We start from the raw sequence: 19581 nt of genomic DNA, 5'->3' as shown, positions 1-19581 counted from the left end.
GAAACCAAGAGTCAGGAGCTCAACCAACTGCACCCCAAGAAGAAATTGTTTTTTATTCTTATTTTTTGTTTTTAAAGATTTTATTTATTTTTTCATGAGAGACACAGAGAGAGAGAGGCAGAGACATAGGCAGAGGGAGAAGCAGGCTCCACATAGGGAACCCAATGTGGGACTTGATCCCCGGACTCCAGGATCATGCCCTGAGCCGAAGGCAGATGCTCAACCACTGAGCCACCCAGGTGTCCCAAGAAATGGTTTTAAAAGAGGGTTAGCACTATTCTGGAAAATCAAAACAAAAACTTTCATTACCAGTGACTGCATATCTCTCCTCCCTGATCTATTGTATTTAACATTTAACTCTCAAAATACGGACTTATTTCCCTATTTCTAAATGGGGGTGGGGGAGCTCATTGTGATATCAGTGTGCTGTCTGCAAGTTCTACGTACATTGGGTAAGGCTACACTGAGATTTTTTTTTTTTTTATGTACCTTTAGAGTTAGAATGACCTTACCAGTTGTGTGGCTTATCTTTCTTATTTTACAGATGAGAAAACAAGGCCTCATGGGTATTTTTTGGTATAAATTCCATAGCTGGTTACTGACAGAGCCATGGCTAGAATTCATATCCTTAACTATGATCTCTCTTATACTGTGTCTTTATTGTTTTTCTCAAAAGCAGACATCTATTTTTCTCTCTCTCTGATTTTTCACCATTGCTTTGTTCACACCTGGGAACCACAATTTAGAACTCTCTTTTTATAGCAAATGCTTTTTCTCTTAACAAAAACAAACAAATAAATTTCCAGTAGATTTAATCACTTATAAAGGACTTCTTTATTTGATGACTTTTATATTTTGTGAGCTAGTACATGTTTTCATGTTTTGGCCTAGCTTTTTATTTTTAAAAAGATTTTATTTATTCATGAAAGGCACAGAAAGAGAGGCAGAGACATAGGCAGAGGGAGAAGCAGGCTACCTGCAGGGAGCCCAATGTGGAACTTGATCCCAGGACCCTGGGATCATGACCCGAACCAAAGGCAGATGCTCAACCACTGGGCCACCCAGATGCCCCTGGCCTAGCTTTTCACTTACCTTTTCAACTATCTTATTAATAAGCTCTCTGTTTTAACTTTCACTTTTCTTAATTGTGTTCTAAAAGATAGTTCTTTTTACCTTTAAACTCATTTGGTTAGTGACCTAGATTAAAGGAATACTGCAAAATTCTGTAGTGCCAAAGGTAAATTAGCATGAGATCAGTAGCTTCAAGTTTTAGGAGTTCTTTTTTTTTTTTTAAGATTTTATTTTTTTATCCATGAGAGATACAGAAAGAGAGGCAGAGATACAGGCAGAGGGAGAAGCAGGCTCCATGCAGGGATCCCCATGTGGGACTCAATCCCAGGAATCTGGGATCATATAGAACAAAAGGCAGATGCTCAACTGCTAAGTCACCCAGGCGTCCCAAGTTTTAGGAGTTCTTAAGATAGATTTTTCATGCTGTATTAGATTTTAACCTATGTTATGGGAGAACAAATTCATAGATATCTCTTAAAAATAAAACAACCTGTAAATCAGAGATAATATTCTTTGTCCTGTCAGACTTTCATAATTTAAAATAATTGAAGGTCTGTAGACGGTTATTTTCTTATAAAACTCATTTACTTTTTTTTTAATTAAGGCAAGTGGTCAAACTTTAAAAATCAAAAAACTTCAAGTCAAAGGAAAAAAGACCAATGAGTCAAAGAAAGGCAAGAAAGTAACTTTAACAGGGGATACTGAAGATGAGGACTCTGCATCTACAAATAGCTCACTAAAAAGAGGAAACAAAGACCTGAAAAAAAGAAAAATGGAAGAAAACACTTCTGTTAACTTGTCAAAACAGGAAAGTTTTACTTCTGTTAAGAAACCTAAAAGAGATGACTCCAAAGACCTCGCTCTTTGCAGGTATTATTTCAGTTTACACATACAATATACTTACAACATTTCATTTGTTTAGAAACTTTCTACACTATTAAACGTTACTTTTTGACAATTTACATAAATAGGAAAATGTAAACTCTATGGTATAAATAAATGTATTTCATCCTTTTAAATTAATTTGTATTGTTTCTACTTACAAAGAGATTATAAAAACTACGTTTTTAATAAAAATTGATAATTCTAAAACACAGATACTTATTTCAAACATTATTTTTTTTTAGTATGATCCTTACTGAAATGGAAACTCATGAGGATGCATGGCCTTTTCTACTTCCTGTAAACTTGAAACTTGTTCCTGGTTATAAGAAAGTTATTAAGAAGCCTATGGATTTTTCCACAATTAGAGAGAAATTAAGTAGTGGACAGTAAGTAAATCATTTCAGTTCAGTACTTATTGAATGCTTAATATGTTTTGGGTACTCTTCTAGTGAGCCAAAAATATATTAATTAAAGGGCCTGCCTTTGGAGAGGCTGTGTGTGTGTGTGTGTGTGTGTGTGTTTACGGTAGTATGGTATGGAAGACAAGTCCATTAAAATTGTTTAGATAATTAAAAAGCAGTGTGATAAAGCTGCTTTTGACATTGGAAGGCCACCAAACCCAGCCTGAGAGGTAAAGAAAAGTAACAGGGAAGCGCCCCAAAGTAAGTAAATAACAAGTTGGAGGTTGCATTGTACATCAATGGAATATTGATAGTATCTCATGTGGATTTAACAAAGATTGACTAATATTTCCAGATCATTACAATGTAGAGATAAAAGTTCATTGGAAATTTTAAATATTAAACGTTGTATTATATGTTGTTGGAGAATATGAAAAATGTATTTATTAAATGTGGAAGAAAACTCTTTGTGATCCTACCTGAAGAGTAAAGTGACTTCCTGGCCACAGTTAATATTTGTTAGATCACCTCAAGCTCCCCAGAGTAGCAGTTCTTAATGGAATTTGTTTGGTTCTGAACATTGGCGCATTTTGGAGCCCGAAAAATGAGGCTGTTCACTTGCAAAATAAGCCCACACAAAAGCATTCCTCATTTGAATGGCGGGGAGCTGAGCTGTATATGTTCCCTTCTCCATTCTCTGCTCCCCTTATTCCTTGTGGTTTAGCTTAAAGTACCCTGTGACCGTAATTTTTTGTGACCGGCAAAGACACAAAAAATATGGAGAAAGAAGGAGTTTTACATTGAAAGAATAACTATGAAATAAATTCTAGTTACATTATTATTGTTGCTATTATGATTACCATTATAATTCAGTATGTTATTTAGCTCCTCCTGGGTGTTCTTTTGGTGAAAATCACTGTGCTCCATAATTTACATTCAGTTTGTAAGAGTCAAATAGAATTTAACTCATAATGATCACTGTTCTTCTCACATCATATCAAAGATTTGAGAAACTGGGCAGCCCAGGTGGCTTAGCGGTTTAGCACTGCCTTCAGCCCAGGGCGTGATCCTAGAGACCCAGGATCAAGTCCCCACGCAGGGAGCCCTACGTGGGGCCTGCTTCTCCTTCTGCCTCTCTCTCTCTCTCTCTCTCTCTCTCTCTGTCCCTCTCTGTCCCTCTCTGTCTCTGTCTCTAATAAATAAATAAATAATCTTTAAAAAATTTAAAAAAAAAAAGATTTGAGAAACTGACCAAATGACCTATTTCTTTCTTTGGAGCCTGAAATATCAGTTTTTCAAAAGATTATGTCTGTTTTGTTTTGCTTTTTTTTTTTTTTTTTTTTTTAATTATAGAAGGGACCTACCCAAACTCAGAAAACATTTAGAACCATTAAAAGTACTGGTTCTAATGTGAACCAAAAAGCAATAGCTGCTGTCTAGATATGAACTAGTTCTTTTGCTTTTGCTTTTTTTTTCTATCAAAACAAACATGTTTAAGTGAGTAGCATAATGCTTTATTATCAACATGGCCTGGACAAAGACTTACACAGAAAGGCTTTACTTGTTCCTGGATGGGATATGAACCTAACCTCAGAATCCCCAAGATAAACACTAACACAGAGCTTAGACGTTACCAAACATTGGCATTCCCTTTTGAGAATGAGTCCCAGTGAATGGTGGAAGTCACAGCGAAGCAGCAGAGAGAGGGAAGCAGTTCTATATGATCTTGTTTGTGGTGCCAATTCTGTGGGAAGCAAAACTTAGTCGATTCGAGCTCATCGCACTTCAAGTTGTTTGATTAAACCCAAACTAATAAGTTGGAACCAAAACTCATAAACAATATTTCAAATGTTTAAACTAGAAATTTATAGAATAGAGGGGAGGAAGTACTTACTTTAATGAATCTTTCTGGGTCCCATCAACTGTGGGAATAGTATTTGTTTCACCTGGAATTCTGTCCTGGATTCTAGTCTCCCCAGCATTAGTCATTAACCTTTTCTTATAAGAAGGAACAGTCTAAAAAGAAATATTTCTCAAAGTAACTTTTAAATATTTTATAAAAATTATTCCCACACATGTTATATGATTCCATTTATATTAAACTTTCAGAATAGGCAAATCCATAGAGAATGATAGATGGATTGGTGGTTGCCAGGGATGGAACAAGGAAGAATGGGGAGCAACAGCTTAATGGATACAGGGTTTCCTTTTGGGGCAATGGCAGTGTTTTGCCAAGTAGACAGAGGTTGGTAATAGTAAATACTATGAAAGCACTAAATGCTACTGAATTGTCTACCTTAAAATGGGTAACTTTATGTTATATGAATTCCCCTCTTTAAAAAATAATTCCCAGAACAGGGAAGTGAGGTTATATAAGATCTGAATTAATTTTGTGAGCTCATTACAGATAGAGAAATGTTATTTTATTATTGCACATAGTAGAGGGAAGTGGGGAGGAGTAGAAGACTATACAGGGTATCCCATCAAAGAAATAATTCCACTTTTACCAGATCTCAGAGCTTCAGTGTGTACCTCAAGGATATTTCTAATACATAAATTACTTACTATTTAGCTTACCATAAGTTATAATTAATTTAAATTTCTAAAAGACCTCTTTTAAACTATATTGGTTTGTCTTGAGTTGGCTTGAAACAAACCATTCCTTTTATCAGTGAGTTTAGGCAGATTCATTCATCTTTCTGTTCTCCACGTTTTTACAGAGAAAAAGGTTTGGGCTTATTACACCAAAAAAGCACTGAAGCCACAGTGCTTCTTACGGAAAGACAGGTCTCCATAATGTTATCTCTGATAAAGGGATAGCACTTATAGCACTTTTTTTTTTTTTTTGCTTGTTTTGGATTATGATACTCGAGTATGATACTTTTGCTCGAGCAAAAGTGCACATTTGAAGAGAAAAGAACAGAAATGGGAAATGGAGATTTAACACAGAGCAGTTTATCCTGGGAAGTAAAAGCTAGAGGGCAAGTGTAATGTTTATAGTGCATAGGAAGCATTTATGTTATTTCTACTGTGACTAAATATTTTTGAATGTGGATGATAGGGTACCACAACTGATCAGAGGAACTAATAAACCAGTCAAGTGGGATGAGTCCTGGGACAGAGAATTATGTACAGTCAAAGGAAATTGGATGTGAAGAAAATGCTAGTTAGTTGAAATATATCTTGATCTTCAGAGAAATGTATTTTTTCCATTTAATCTTTTTAAATCCTACATGGGTCAGAACACATGCAATTTTTTAAATGTTTGTGTTTAAGAGAGTATATGTTTTATGTCAATTTAAATGTAGTTATCTTTTTTTTTTCAGTTTTACTTTTCATTTTACCTTTTAATTACCTCTTTGTTTATAAAGCAAAGCCATTGTATAAAAACAACCTCTAAATCATGTGTTTTCTTTCAGATATCCAAACCTTGAAACCTTTGCTGTAGATGTCAGGCTTGTTTTTGACAACTGTGAAACATTTAATGAAGATGATTCTGATATAGGCAGAGCTGGCCACAGTATGAGGAAGTATTTTGAAAAAAAGTGGACAGATATTTTCAAAGTGAGCTGAAGTTATAATAATCTCTCTCTTTTTTTCCTTTTAAACAAGGACAAATGAGACCAGCAATGTGAACTGTATTTACATAAATGTGCAAGGCACATACATAATGACTTTTTTTTCCTTAAAATAAGTATCACAAAAAAAAAAAAGAAGTATCAGAAGAATGATACCATTTTTAAAGGCTTCACTCCTACAACAACCAAGGCCCTTGGTTATTGGTTTGTGTGATTTATCAGCTAATTTAGGTAGAACAGGGAAGCACACCCAAAGAATTTTCAAAGGAAAGGGTGTTATAGTGCAATAGCAATTAAAATATATCAAATCGCACTGAATATTCAACACCAGAGCTCTAATGTGGGAAATGGTTCTCCTTTCCCTCTCAATAAATATCTATTTTTCATTTTTTTACTTTGTAGTTTATTTTTTAGTGAATGTATTTAATTTTATGAATTATTTATGATTAAACCACATCCAGAATCTTCGTTTTCTGTGAAAAGGAAGAACTAGAAAATTGCTTTAAATCTTGAAAATACAACAAGGAATGTTTTAAAATATAAAACAAAGCCAAGTTAAACTGTTTACACTGATGTGCTATAAAAGCACCAAAAATAAACTTTACTGTAGAGTTACAAGTACATTTATATATATGTGTGTATATATATATATGTTGCTGCATCACTTGTGTAGTTAAATTGTATTTCAAGACAGTGAAGAAAAATTGACATGTATATACTGTTCATTATTGTTTATATTAAGTCTTGTTTTAAATATGTATTATGTGTATATATTGTTTGGAGACATTATTGTTTATGCCTTAGAAGAACTGTAGCATTTTATTTTAGTCTGAAGGTAATTATAGCTATACAGCTTGTACAGTAATTATCCTCTACCAACACTGTGGCGTCTCCTTGATCTTGGTAGTGCCTGCCTTTGAAACAGGGTGTAGGGGATATTAGTTTTCCATTTTTCTATTTTGTTATATAATTTTAAGCCACCAGGGCCTAAATTAAAGTATAATCATTTGTATCCATGTGGAATAAAATTGTGACAATTTCCTACACACACAGTATTTTTTCATAGAAACATTTCCTTCCCATTTGCCTTGCCTCAGAAATAAATTTAAAAGACATTTGTAACCACTGTGTTTTATCTACTGTGTGTTGTGGTGGCCTGTTGGAGGCAAATAGATCAGATTTTTTTTTGTACGTATGTAAGAGTACTTGAAATTTTATTTAAAATAAAATGTTGTGGAAAAGGTAGCATTCTTTTTTTTAGGAGTGTTATTTTTCACTACTATGTGTGGCACGGATACAATAAAAGACTTTTACAAACTAGTTTTTTAGTTTTTCTTAATGAACCTGAATATATATTCTTTTCAAAAAGATAGTTAATTTAAATTTGATTTTTACAAAATCCTAAAGGTGGAGAGGCAGACGGTAGTTCAATGAACATTGAGCGGGATGGAAGAGGGTGGTTTTAAGTCAAGTGTTGTGCCTTTCATTAGTACCTGAGCCTCTCTGGACCACATTTTGTTGTTGTTGTTGTTGTTGTTTTTTACATTTTCAATATGAAAATATTAGAATACATTTTAAAAGTCTTGTTCTGATATGAGAAATGTCTCTATTGGTAGACATGTAACCAATTGTAAGTTGTCAATAAGAAATACTGATCATATAGATTAATAAGTCATGAGCTACAAATTCAAGCTTTCATGAAATATGATTTGATCCCTTGCTGGGCTCTCAGGAATCATTGGTGAACAAGACAGGGAGAGGCCCTTCATGGAGCTTACAGCCTAGTGGAGAAGAGGTCCTGAGACAATATCCTTAGAAAATGGTTTATAATAGTGAAGGGAAAATAGAAACGTTTTGAAGAAAATATTCCTAACTTTAAAATGCTCTGAGGCCACCTGAATATTTTCTAAAATTTCTAGATTGTTTGTGGAGACTTATATGAAAATGAGCTGTTATTATGTAAATATGTCAGTTTCTGTTTACCAAATATTGCACTTATGCCTCTAGGGGCTCGTGCTTAATCAAAAAGACCATGTGGTGAAAAGAACAAGGTGGTGCTGTGAATAAAGTGTCTGGTTTTTGTGTTTATGAACTACCAGATACTCCATGGGGAGTCTTCTTCATGGGGTGTTGTGCCTTAGAGATGATACATGCTTACATTAATTTATATTAGATGCTATATAAGAAGCTTGATAAAAATATGTCCGGTGTCTGAGGAGTTCATAAATGAGAAATAAAATACTTAAACACACAAAGCACAATTTTTCAAGAGTGATAATTTTCTTTTAAAAATAAGTAAGTTATCCCTAAAAAAAGGAAAGCTTAGTAAATATTGGCTCCTTCATTGTTCCTCAAGAGGGGTAGCTGTTCGAGAAGTGGGCATGATCAGAAACAATTGTTAACTATACATTTATGGATCATTTTTTATGTGAATGAATCTTGCACTCACAGTGCCCTGGGTCGGGTAAACCAGTATCATTGTTCCCTTCAGATATAAAACGTTTTCCTAACCCTCTGCTATCACATAATTGCAAGTATATAAAACATACTTCAATTAAGATAAACTACGCTTTAACCTGAACCTTCTCCATTTTAGTTTGGTCGCTCTGTAAATTATAAAACACTGGCTTGCTCTTGTGATTAGATTTAGATCATTACTCAAGTAGTAATCAATTAAGAATAACCAAACAGTACACTACGATTAAACCCAGAAAAATAATCATCTTTTTGAAACAATACATAGAGAGTAATTTAATATTTAGTTAGTTGATAACCATACTGAAAATTAAACAAGTGAAAACTCATCCATGGGTATACCTTAAACTCATAAGAAGTAATTTACTATCAATGCAAGGTGATCGCTTTTTCTTGTTTCAACCCCAAAATGAAATCTGTTCAAAGCACTCATTTAAATCAAAATTATGAAGGATCTCATATGTACCCCCTCTGTGCTCCTTCTCTTTTCCATCACCTCCATCCTTATCACCTTTGAAAAAATTTAAAATCCTGTTCATTTAGCTCAGGGAAATCTGGTATCAATCATTTACTCCTTCTGTAAACTTTATTGGTGGGCTACCTCTCTCAAGGTCATTTATATCTTAAATATCTCCCTTTGAGTAATGAAAGAAGCTTGTGTTCTGTTAAAAGAATTTCATTGCAACAAGGAGACAAAGGAGGTTTTTTAAAAGAATCAAAGTTTCCCTTCCACAGGAATATGATTCATCAAAAAAAAAAAAAAAAAAAAAAAAACCAACAACACTGGGAAACTAGTAGAATCTTATCTACTAGGAATTTTGTTTCAATAAAATCTCTTAAATCTCCTGGGCTACATCACAACCTTAAAGAAAAAAAATTTTTTAAGCTTCAACTATATAAAATTGAGGTGACTCTTCATGTCACATTCTTCACAGGATTCTTGTAAAGCCCTTCTTTTATTCTTTTACTTCTTCATTCAGCAACTCTTCAACTTCCTTCCTGTCAAATGCAAGTACTTTTAATATGTCTTTCCAGCTAACCTTTTATATATTCATTTAGCAATACATTTATCTTTACAAATAAATGGTGTGGAAAGTAGTGTTTTTTGAAATTTTTATCGGTCGTAGTACACCATATATTTTTCTATTTCTTTTGAGTCGGAAAAAATAATATGGAAATCTAGTTCATTACTCTTGATTGCTGCAAGGTATTCCATCACAGGCATATACCACATTTCACTTTCGAATTTCTATTAAGAATGAAAACCTAAGGGGCACCTGGGTGACTCAATCGGTTAAGCATTTGACTTTTGGGTTTGGCTTAGGTCATGATCTCAGGGTTCTGGGATCAGCCCAGGCCCCCAGTCAGGCTCCGCACTTAGCAGAGAGTCTCCTTGAGGATTCTCTCTCCCTCTCCCTCTGCCCCTCCCTCTGCTCACAAGTGCTCTCTCTTTCTCAAATAAATAAATAAATCTTTAAGAAGAAAACCTAAGTTTCTTGTAATTTCTTGTCACTGCATAAATGTCTTATTGAAGAGATTTCCAAATGATCTTCACTTTCTGGTATTCATGCCCTTGTATAATCTGATTCCACATTGTATCAGGGTTAGAACCATAGCCTGCGAATTCCCAGTCTAGGTCATAAAGTACATTTCTGCTTCCACCTTGTTTTCTTGGATCATTTGCTCTATGTAAACTCAACTATTGTGTTATGAGGACACTCTAGCAGCCATATGACTGCAGCATCTTAGAAGTGGATCCTACAACCCAAGTTAAACATTTGGATGATTAGAGCCCCAGCCATCTGGACTACAATTTCATGAAAGACCCTGAGCCAAACTACCCAGCTAAGCCACTCCTGAGCTGTTTGGTTTGTTGGGTTTTTTGTTGTTGTTGTTGTTTGTTTTTTGATTGAAGGAGAGTTGATATATTAGTGTCAAGTGTACTTCATAGTGATTTGATATTTTTATACAGTATGAAATGATTCCCTCAATAAATTGTAGTTACTATCTGCCACCATACAGTTATTTTAATATTATTTATTATATTACCTATGCTGTATATTATATCCTCTGACTTTATAACTAGAAGTTTGTACCTCTCGATCCCTTTCATCTATTTCAGTCCCCACAACCCCTCCCTCTTCTGATGACAGTATGGTTCCTGTACCTATGAGTCTGTTTCTATTTTGTTTTTCCACATAGAAGTGAAATCATATGGCATTTGTCTTTCTCTGTCTAACCTAATACCCTCTAGGTCCATCTATGTTGTCATACACGTCAAGATTTTCATTCTTTTTTATGCCTAAGTAATATTCAGTTGTGTGTGTGTATACACATCTTTATCCATTCATCTGTTGACATTTAAGTTGCTTCCATATCTTGGCTATTGTTACAATGAACATAGGGGTGCATATATCTCTTCAAATTGGTGTTCTTGTTTTCGTCAGAGAAGTATCCACACATGGAATCGCTGGATCTTTTGGTGGGTTTTAATTTTTTGAGAAACCTCCATGCCATTTTCCAGAGTGGCTGCACCAATTTATATTCCCAGTAGTGTACAAGGCTTCCCTTTTCTCCACCTCCTAGCCAATACTTGTTATTTTGTCTTTTTGATAATAACCCAGGCTAACCAGTGTCAGGTACTAATTGATTTGCATTTCCCTGGCAATTAGTGATGTTGAGCACCTTTTCATGTGGCTGTTAGCCATCTGTATGTCTTGTTTGGGAAAATGTCTATTCAAATCATCTGCCTTTTTTTTTTTTTTTTTAAGATTTTATTTATTTATTCATGAGAGATACAGAGAGACAGAGAGACACAGGCAGAGGGAGAAGCAGGCCCCATGCAGAAGCAGCCTGATGTGGGACTTGATCCCGGGACTCAAGGGTCACGCCCTGAGCCGAAGGCAGATCCCCAACCACTGAGCCACCCAGGCATCCCAATCTGCCCATTTTTAATTGGATTTTTTAAATATTATGTTGTGTGAATTCTTTATATACTTTGGATATTAACCCCTTATTGATGTATGACTTGCAAATATCTTCTCCCGTGCAGTAGGTTGCCTTTTTTGTTTTGTTAGTGGTTTCCTTCACTGTGCAAAAGCTTTTTAATTTGATGGAATCCCATTTGTTTATTTTAGTTGTTGCCCTTGCCTGAAGAGACTGGTCCAATAAAATATTAAGATTGATGTCAAAGAGCTTACTGGCTTTGTTTTCTTCCAGGAGTTTTATGGTTTCAGATCTTACATTCATGTCTTTAATCCATTTGAATTTATTTTTGTATATGGCATAAGATAATGGTCCACTTTCATTCTTTTGCATATAGTTGTCTAATTTTCCCAACACCATGTATTGAAGAGACTTGTCTTTTCCCCATTGTGTATTCTTTCCTCCTTGGTCATAGATTAATTGACCATATATGCCAGTACCATACTATTTTGATTAGCATAACTTTGGATTATACTTTGAAATCCAGAAGTGTGATGCCTTCAGAGTTGTTCTTCTTTCTCAAGATTGCTTTGGCTATTCCAGGTCTTTGTGGTTCCATACAAATTTTAAGATTGTTCTATTTCTGTGAAAAAAAACATTGGAATTTTGATGAGCACTGACAATCTATAGATTGCTTTGGATACTATGGACATTTTAACTATTAATTCTTCCAGCCCATGATCATGGAATATCTTTCCATTTATGTCTTTCATCAATGTTTATAGTACTTGGTTTTCAAGTCTTGCACTTTTGTCAAATTTATTCCTAGGTATTTTATTCTTTTTGATGCAATTATAAATAGGATTATTTTCTTAATTTTTGATATCTCATTATTAGTGTATAGCAATGGAACTGATTTCTATATGTTACTGATTATTGACTCACAGAAACTATGAGATAATAAATATTGTTTTAAGTCACTCCGTTTTGGGTAATTTGTTACATAGCAATAGAAAACTAACAGACTGTGTGTGATAAGAGTTTCTCTAGGATGTACACAGGTTAGGTAATATGAACACTTTCCATGCTATGGCCCTACTGCTCTCCAAATGATTATACCAGTTTACATACCTACAGAAACTATGAGATAATAAATATTGTTTTAAGTCACTCCGTTTTGGGTAATTTGTTACATAGCAATAGAAAACTAACAGACTGTGTGTGATAAGAGTTTCTCTAGGATGTACACAGGTTAGGTAATATGAACACTTTCCATGCTATGGCCCTACTGCTCTCCAAATGATTATACCAGTTTACATACCTACCAGTAGTGAAAGAGGATTCTTTTTCCCTACATTCCAATCAGTGTTCAATATTTATTTGTATTATTTTCACTAGCAATTTATTACAGATTTTGAATTTGAATACCATGTTTTGAAAAGTATCAAGCAGTCTAATCATATTAGCTGCTTCAAGTCTGATGTGCATGTTCATAGTTTTGTTTTTAACGTAAATGTCATATCTAACCCTATCTGCTTTCTAGGGTCTGTAAAAACTGCACCAAATTTTATTTTCAGCTGGTGATATTCAGATGAAACATTTGCTCTAGTTAGCTGAGAAAGCTGATCTTGCTAAAGAAAAGCCTGAATAGAAAAGGTGAATAGAAAATATTGAGAGTTCTTAGGTATTGCTAGGACTTGTATAGATTCATGAGTTACTATAGCAAAAGTAGTGCTTGGAAGTATGGTGGGTAAGGAGTTGGCTAAATGCAGAGTTAGAGGAAAAGGTAATTTGGATCCTCTGGACCTTCATTGGAAGAGCATTTTGCACCTTAGCATTTACATCAAGGGGGTAGAGAGGGGCAACTGGGTGGCTCAGTCGGTCGGTTAGTGGCCGACTCTTGATTTCAGCTCAGATCAAGAGCACAGGGTCGTGAGACTGAGCCCTGAGTCAGGCTCTGCACTCAGTGGAGAGTCTCCCTGAGATTCTCTCTCTCCCTCTGCCCGCCCCAATGCACACACACACACACACACACACACACTCTCTCTCTCTCTCTCTAATGGATCTTAAAAAAAAAAAAAAAAAGAGGCAGTAGCAAAATTAATATCTGAGATCGTTTGTATTTTACCTTGACCATACACTTGAAAATCATTTGAGTTGTTCTCATTGGATAACTAAAAGTGTTGTGGAGTATACTAGAAGTTGTAGATCACTCATTCTTTAACTTTTTAAAAAAAATATATTTATTTATTTGAGAGAGTGCCCGAGGGAGCAGGGGGAGGGGCAGAGGGAGAGAGAACCCTTAAGCAGACTCCCTGCTGGGCAAGGAGCCTGACAGGGCTCAATCCCAGGACCCTGAGATCATGATCTGAGCTGAAATCAAGGGTCAGCATCTTAACTGACTGAGCCACCCAGGTGCCCTCATTCTTGAATTTTTTAAAAAAAAATTAATTTTTTAAGTAAAAAAAAATTAAATTAAGTATCAAGTTCGATACCTAAGGGTATTCTTATTCTCCCTGAACAGACTCCTTACCGTGTCTTTAATAAAAAAAAACAGCCCTAATAATCATGGTCGTAGATATCAAAGAATATGGTGAATCTTGAGGGAGAACCCAGTAGTGAATGACAAAGGCTTAAGGCTTAGAGCCAATTGGGAATCTATCTTGGGCTCTGAAGTGAAAGGAAAGCTCAGTAAGTTCCCTAGATCACCAAAGGATCATGAGATATTTACACAACAGAGGCTTGTATGGAGATAGCATAATGCCTGGAGAGGCTATATACTTATTCTAGTGATTCTTTCAATTCTCAAAATACATTTACAATTCCTTTTTAATACTGCTTTCAACATTTGTGATACACTTTTCTGAGTTCATTAGAGCAAATCTCAATTACTTATTACTTCTATTATATAGAAGTGACTTTTTAAAAAGTCAGATTCTAAAAAAAAGTTAAAAGTAAATAAAAAGATTCTATTCATTAAAAACTATAATGTGGGTGCACCTGGGTGGCTCAGTAGGTTAAGTGTCCAACTCTTGATATCCTTTCAGGTCATGATCTTGGGCACCTGAGGTCAACCCCACTGGGGCTCCGCAGTCAGCAGGGAGTCTGCTCTCCCTCTCTCTCTCTCTGCCGTCGTCCACTTGCACACATGTGCATTGTTCCTTTCTCCTCAAATAAATGGATAAATCTTTAAAAAAAAAAAAACCTATCATGTAGATCTTTATTAATATTTGTAAATTAAGTGAAAGAAGGGGGTTATACTATAGAATTATAGTAATTCTGTTAGAATATATTGAATACACTTAGTATGGGGAGAATTCTAAAGGGATGTATAAAAATGTTCACAGTAGTTTCTTCTCTGGTTGGTAGAATCTGGGAAGACTTTAACATCTTTGTCATCTTCCTTATCCATATATCATACCTTTGCAACAAATGTGCATTATTCTTATTTTAACATTTAAAAAGACCCAACCAAGTAAGGTAAATTTAGCTGGTAAAAATAACTGGTGAATACACTGAATGATGCCATTTAAGGATTAAAGATTGAGGCATAACATAGTTGAGGTGTGACTTACTTTCACATCTGTTTGCAAGTTAAATAGTTTTCTGTTGTATAGATATTTTCCAAGTGGAAGATACTTTATTTAGTAGCTGCCTTGTATCCTTATTTCCTTCCATCCATTCTTGTAGATGTTAGTTGACCATACGCTTCAGGGGAAAGTGGGCCCTTTTTTCAGCTCCAAGAGTGTAATTAATGACAATTCTTTTCCTTCTTGAAAGTATTACTTTTTTTTTTTTTAAAGATTTTATTTATTTATTCATGAGAGAGAGAAGTAGAGACACAGGCAGAGGGAGAAGCAGGCTCCATGCAGGGAGCATAAGGTGGGACTCAATCCGGGGTCTCCAGGATCACGCCCTGGCTGAAGGCGGCACTAAACTGCTGAGCCACCCAGGCTGCCCTTGAAAGTGATTACTTAACAAATGGGCATGGAATACAATTCTGGGCAAGGACACATGAGAGAAAGGCTGCTGGAGGACTTCTGAAGAATTGTCCAGAGGAGAACTATTCAAAATGGGCATCAATGTTTGTCATACTTTCTTCTTATGTAATAAAAAACCATGAATCTGAAACCAAAAATTCGGGTTTGTTATTTTTCAGAAATGCATTTAACATTTAACATCTTGAATTCTCTTAAAGAGTTTTAATAATAATAAAGAATTTGAGAAAATGAGAGAAATAAGAAAGAAATTTAAGTTAAATTATGAGTAGTCAGGATTTAAGAATCCATAAACAAGAAAACTACTTCTGGTACCAAAGAGGAAGAAAAGGCCAAAGCATACACCCCCAACACATCCCTGAGTATTTCCCAAGCTTATCCCTTGGCTGGCCCAAGTTTCAAGCCTATTTAGAAGTCATTCCTAGGCCTCCTGTTCTAATCACTCCAGTGCCTATCATCTCTCTTTTGATCTCTTGTCTATTCTCAGTCATATATTTTAGTAATCAATGACTGACTGATTCACGCCCATTCTGTTCCCATTGCAATTGTATTTTGAGAGCATGTATTGCTAACTATGTAATTGAAAAGCTATTCTTTTTTTTTTTTTTTTTTAATGATAGTCACAGAGAGAGAGAGAGAGAGAGAGAGAGAGGCAGAGACACAGGCAGAGGGAGAAGCAGGCTCCATGCACCGGGAGCCTGACGTGGGACTCGATCCCGGGTCTCCAGGATTGCGCCCTGGGCCAAAGGCAGGCGCTAAACCGCTGCACCACCCAGGGATCCCCTTGAAAAGCTATTCTTGGGCAGCCCAGGTGGCTCAGCAGTTTGTTGCCTTGAGCCCAGGGTGTGATCCTGGGGTCCCAGGATCGAGTTCCACATCGGGCTCCCCACAGATAGCCTGCTTCTCCCTCTGCCTGTCTCTGCCTCTCTCTCTCTCTCTCTGTGTGTCTCTCATGAATAAATAAATAAAACCTTTTAAAAAAACTGTTCTTTATATCATTTTAAATGGCTTTATATTCTGTAAGTGGCACTATTACAAAAAAATGATTGGAAATTAAAGATAAAATAGGATTAATTATTGACCACAGTTACATAATTAAAGCAAAGAATGCATAAAATACAAATCTTTAAGATTCTAAGTTAAAGTTCCAACTATTTGACACTCTGTGAAATGAGATAACCAGTTCACTAAGGTGACCAAAGATTTCTACAAATTCTTACAATGTTTCTTTAGTATATTGGCAAGATATTTTAATTAACATCTCCTAAATCACAAATCCATAGACTAGAGACAAGTTTACAAAAAGACTTTCCTCTCTGAACTTGCCTTTCTCTGAAACTAACCATACTGGTCTCAAGATCTCTGTGCTAAACAACTGGCATGTGTAGGCAGGGAGTTGCTTTTACATAATTTACTTAAAGAATATTGTAACCGATTTGCCCATCAAATTGGTGAAGATTAAATATTACTCAAGTCTGTCAAGAAGGTGGAGAGACAGGCACAACCATATGTTGCTGAGAGTATAAACCATACAACCCCTCTGAAAAGCAACATGACAATATTTATTAGGAATCTTTATACCCTTATGCCCAGTAATTCCATTTCTGTTTGACAATTTCCTTAGTAAGTGTTCATGACTGTGGATACAGATTTATATACAAAGTCATCTGATCCAGTATTATTTACAATAAGCACCAAAAATACTGAAACAACCGTTCAGCAACAGGGGAAATATTAAATAAATTGTGGTATGTATTGTGGACTCTTAGGCAGAAAAATAATGAAGCTACTAGGGAAATTTTAGATATGGGAAATAGGATATACGTTTGAGTTTTAAAGGCAGTTTCCAGGACTTTCTGTAAAATTACTGATATTTTTATGAGTAAAAGACTGAAAGAAAATATTACCTCTGAATGGGCTTTTTCTTTTTTTGAAGTATAGTTGACATACACATTAGTTCCAGGTGTACACACAGTGATTCAACATTTATATATATCTTGAAGTGATCATCATGATAAATCTAGTTGCCATCTATCATGTCCAAATTTGTCACATATTTTAACTATATTCTCTATGCTGTACATTGTCTCCTCTGTCTTACTTACTTTAATATCCGTCCCCTATTTTGCCCATCCCTCACCTTTGGTGACCCCCAGCTTGTTTTCTGTACTTATTAGTTGGTTTATGTTTTGTTTTTTAGATTCCACAGGTAAGTGAAATCATACAGTATTTGTCTTTCTCTGACTTCTTTCACTTAGCATAATAACCTCTGAGGGGGTTATCTTTGAGTGATGCAATTATTAGGATATCTCTTTTATGTGTATCTTCTATATTTCCAACAAAGAGCTCTATTATTTATACAGCCACAAAATCTTTTCTAGAAAAACATTGTTTTGGCAATATTTGGCATGTTATTAGGTGTTCCAAATCTCAATCATGATATACTCCTTAACTTAAAAATCACAGTAGCATCTCAAATCATGAATTTTGATCTCCCCTTTCGTCTTTTTCATTACAAATAATTTCCAGTGATCTCAATTTCATCTTTAAATGTGAGCATTGTAGGTCATTACTCTTCAAATATATGACTTTGGTTTCTTTTTTTTTCTAATGTTTCCTCATTAAATTCTAAAGTTGCATGGATTAAAAAGCTATCGCCTGATGGCTGATTTTATAAAACAATTCTTAAAGGAAAAGACTGGATTATAGAATACTACCCTTATCATATAACTGCAAACTGGATATGCTCTTAACTTATTTTTAAAGATCTTATTTATTTATTCATGAGAGACACACAGAGAGAGGCAGAGACACAGGCAGAAGGAGAAGCAGGAGAGGCAGAGACACAGGCAGAGGGAGAAGCAGGCTCCCTGCAGGGAGCCCGACGTGGGACTTGATTCCGCCACCCCAGGATCAGGCCCTGGGCTGAAGGCGGCGCTAAACCGCAGAGCCACCCCGGCCTGCTCTGCTCCTAATTTAAAAATAAAGTCTGGTCAACAGAAAGCAAAATGATTCCCTTAAAAGCGACATTTGGTGCTATTACTTCAATGACTCCCCGGAAGAAAAGCACCAGTTAGGTTCCAACAGGGTCTTATAACTCTTCAGTACTTACTGATCTTCTTAAGGAGCAGAGTCTCCGTACTACGCAATAGCAATAGCTACTGTGGGCTCCGCGGAGGACTGGAGAAGGACGGTTCGGGAGGCAGCATGTGTTCTGAAACAAGAAGGGGTCTTGTGCATGCTGCTTAGTTGTAGTTTGAAACCGATCTAAGCTCAGGACTGTAGTAGTGTATTTACAATCTGCCCACAGGGTCACTGCAGGAAATTATTTTTGTTTTGACTGATGTTACTATAAATAAGTCCTAATACATAGCAAAATCCTTTTTTAAATGAAATCCTTTTTATTTGGCCAAACTGTATCGACTTTTTTAAAATCAAGTTTTTACTTTATTTATGATAGTCACAGAGAGAGAAAGAGAGAGAGGCAGAGACATAGGCAGAGGGAGAAGCAGGCTCCATGCACCGGGAGCCCGACGTGGGATTCGATCCCGGGTCTCCAGGATCGCGCCCCGGGCCAAAGGCAGGCGCCACACCGCTGCGCCACCCAGGGATCCCTAAGTCAAGTTTTTAGATTTGCCAATAAATATAACAACTAGGAAAATCATCGGCAGCTTTCAAACGTTTCAACAGCTGACTGTATTCCTTAAATATTAAATAGTCTTAGAATCTTCACAAAATATTTAAATAAGAGCCACCTGTATCTTTGATTTCCATCTGAACGTAGCCCTACGGCGTCATGCACTTCCCCTGCGCGTGCGCTCAGTTCACAAGTGTTAGCAATGCTTACGAACTTTTTGCTGCACGTGTTTTTAATCTCAAAAGGGACCGGAGGATGACTTTGTGGCCACTTACGGCACCAAGGTCTACCCGCGAGCCTGGAGACACACCGGAAGGTGGGAGGACACGCGCAGTAGGTTCGGGCGCTACCGGCGTCCGCAGGGACCCAGGACGCGCAGGGCCGGGGCTCCGGGCGGGCGGGCGGCCGCAAGCCTGCGCGCCGAGGCACCGGCCGCGGCGGAGCAACCACGGAGGGCGGGGACAGGAACACGGGGGCGCAATACCGGAGCAGGGGACTCAAACACCCGGAGCTGCAAGCCCCGCACAGCCGCCACCACGCCACCTTTGAGCCTCGGGACTCCAGCTCCCCCACCCGGGATCCCGCCAACACAGGCCCCTCCCGAAGCTCAG

The 19581-nt window shown here is 36.4% G+C and overlaps 2 protein-coding genes and 1 long non-coding RNA gene across 32 annotated transcripts in view; 2 read left to right on the top strand and 1 right to left on the bottom strand.

Moving 5' to 3' along the window:
• Positions 1 to 7255, top strand: part of BAZ2B (bromodomain adjacent to zinc finger domain 2B) — a 293071-nt gene extending 285816 nt beyond the window's left edge. For all 29 annotated transcript variants that reach the window (XM_049106145.1, XM_025471102.3, XM_025471100.3 and 26 more), the window contains 3 exons: positions 1676 to 1941; positions 2199 to 2342; positions 5777 to 7255. In XM_049106145.1, the coding sequence (XP_048962102.1) occupies positions 1676 to 1941; positions 2199 to 2342; positions 5777 to 5930 (564 nt within the window). In that variant the 3' untranslated portion in view covers positions 5931 to 7255. The remainder of the gene's footprint in view (positions 1 to 1675; positions 1942 to 2198; positions 2343 to 5776) is intronic.
• A 3945-nt stretch (positions 7256 to 11200) lies between these two features.
• On the bottom strand, positions 11201 to 19581 carry LOC118350194 (uncharacterized). 2 transcript variants are annotated; one of them, XR_004803512.2, is made up of 4 exons: positions 19246 to 19581; positions 18446 to 18547; positions 14336 to 15460; positions 11201 to 11978 (listed from the first exon to the last, which is right to left on the bottom strand). It is a non-coding gene; the product is annotated as an uncharacterized LOC118350194 (long non-coding RNA). The 2 variants fall into 2 exon arrangements; XR_004803507.2 differs by having other exon boundaries at positions 19455 to 19581.
• The window catches only part of WDSUB1 (WD repeat, sterile alpha motif and U-box domain containing 1), a 48371-nt gene continuing 47954 nt past the window's right edge, over positions 19165 to 19581 (top strand). Inside the window, exon 1 of the mRNA XM_049106159.1 lies at positions 19165 to 19286. The gene's annotated coding sequence lies outside the window, so the exon portion shown is untranslated. The remainder of the gene's footprint in view (positions 19287 to 19581) is intronic.

The sequence above is a fragment of the Canis lupus genome, chromosome 36 (assembly GCF_003254725.2).
Source record: "Canis lupus dingo isolate Sandy chromosome 36, ASM325472v2, whole genome shotgun sequence".
In the NCBI taxonomy this organism is placed as follows: domain Eukaryota; kingdom Metazoa; phylum Chordata; class Mammalia; order Carnivora; family Canidae; genus Canis; species Canis lupus.
Note: the sequence above shows the minus strand (reverse complement) of the source record. Positions and strands in the feature narration are given on the sequence as shown.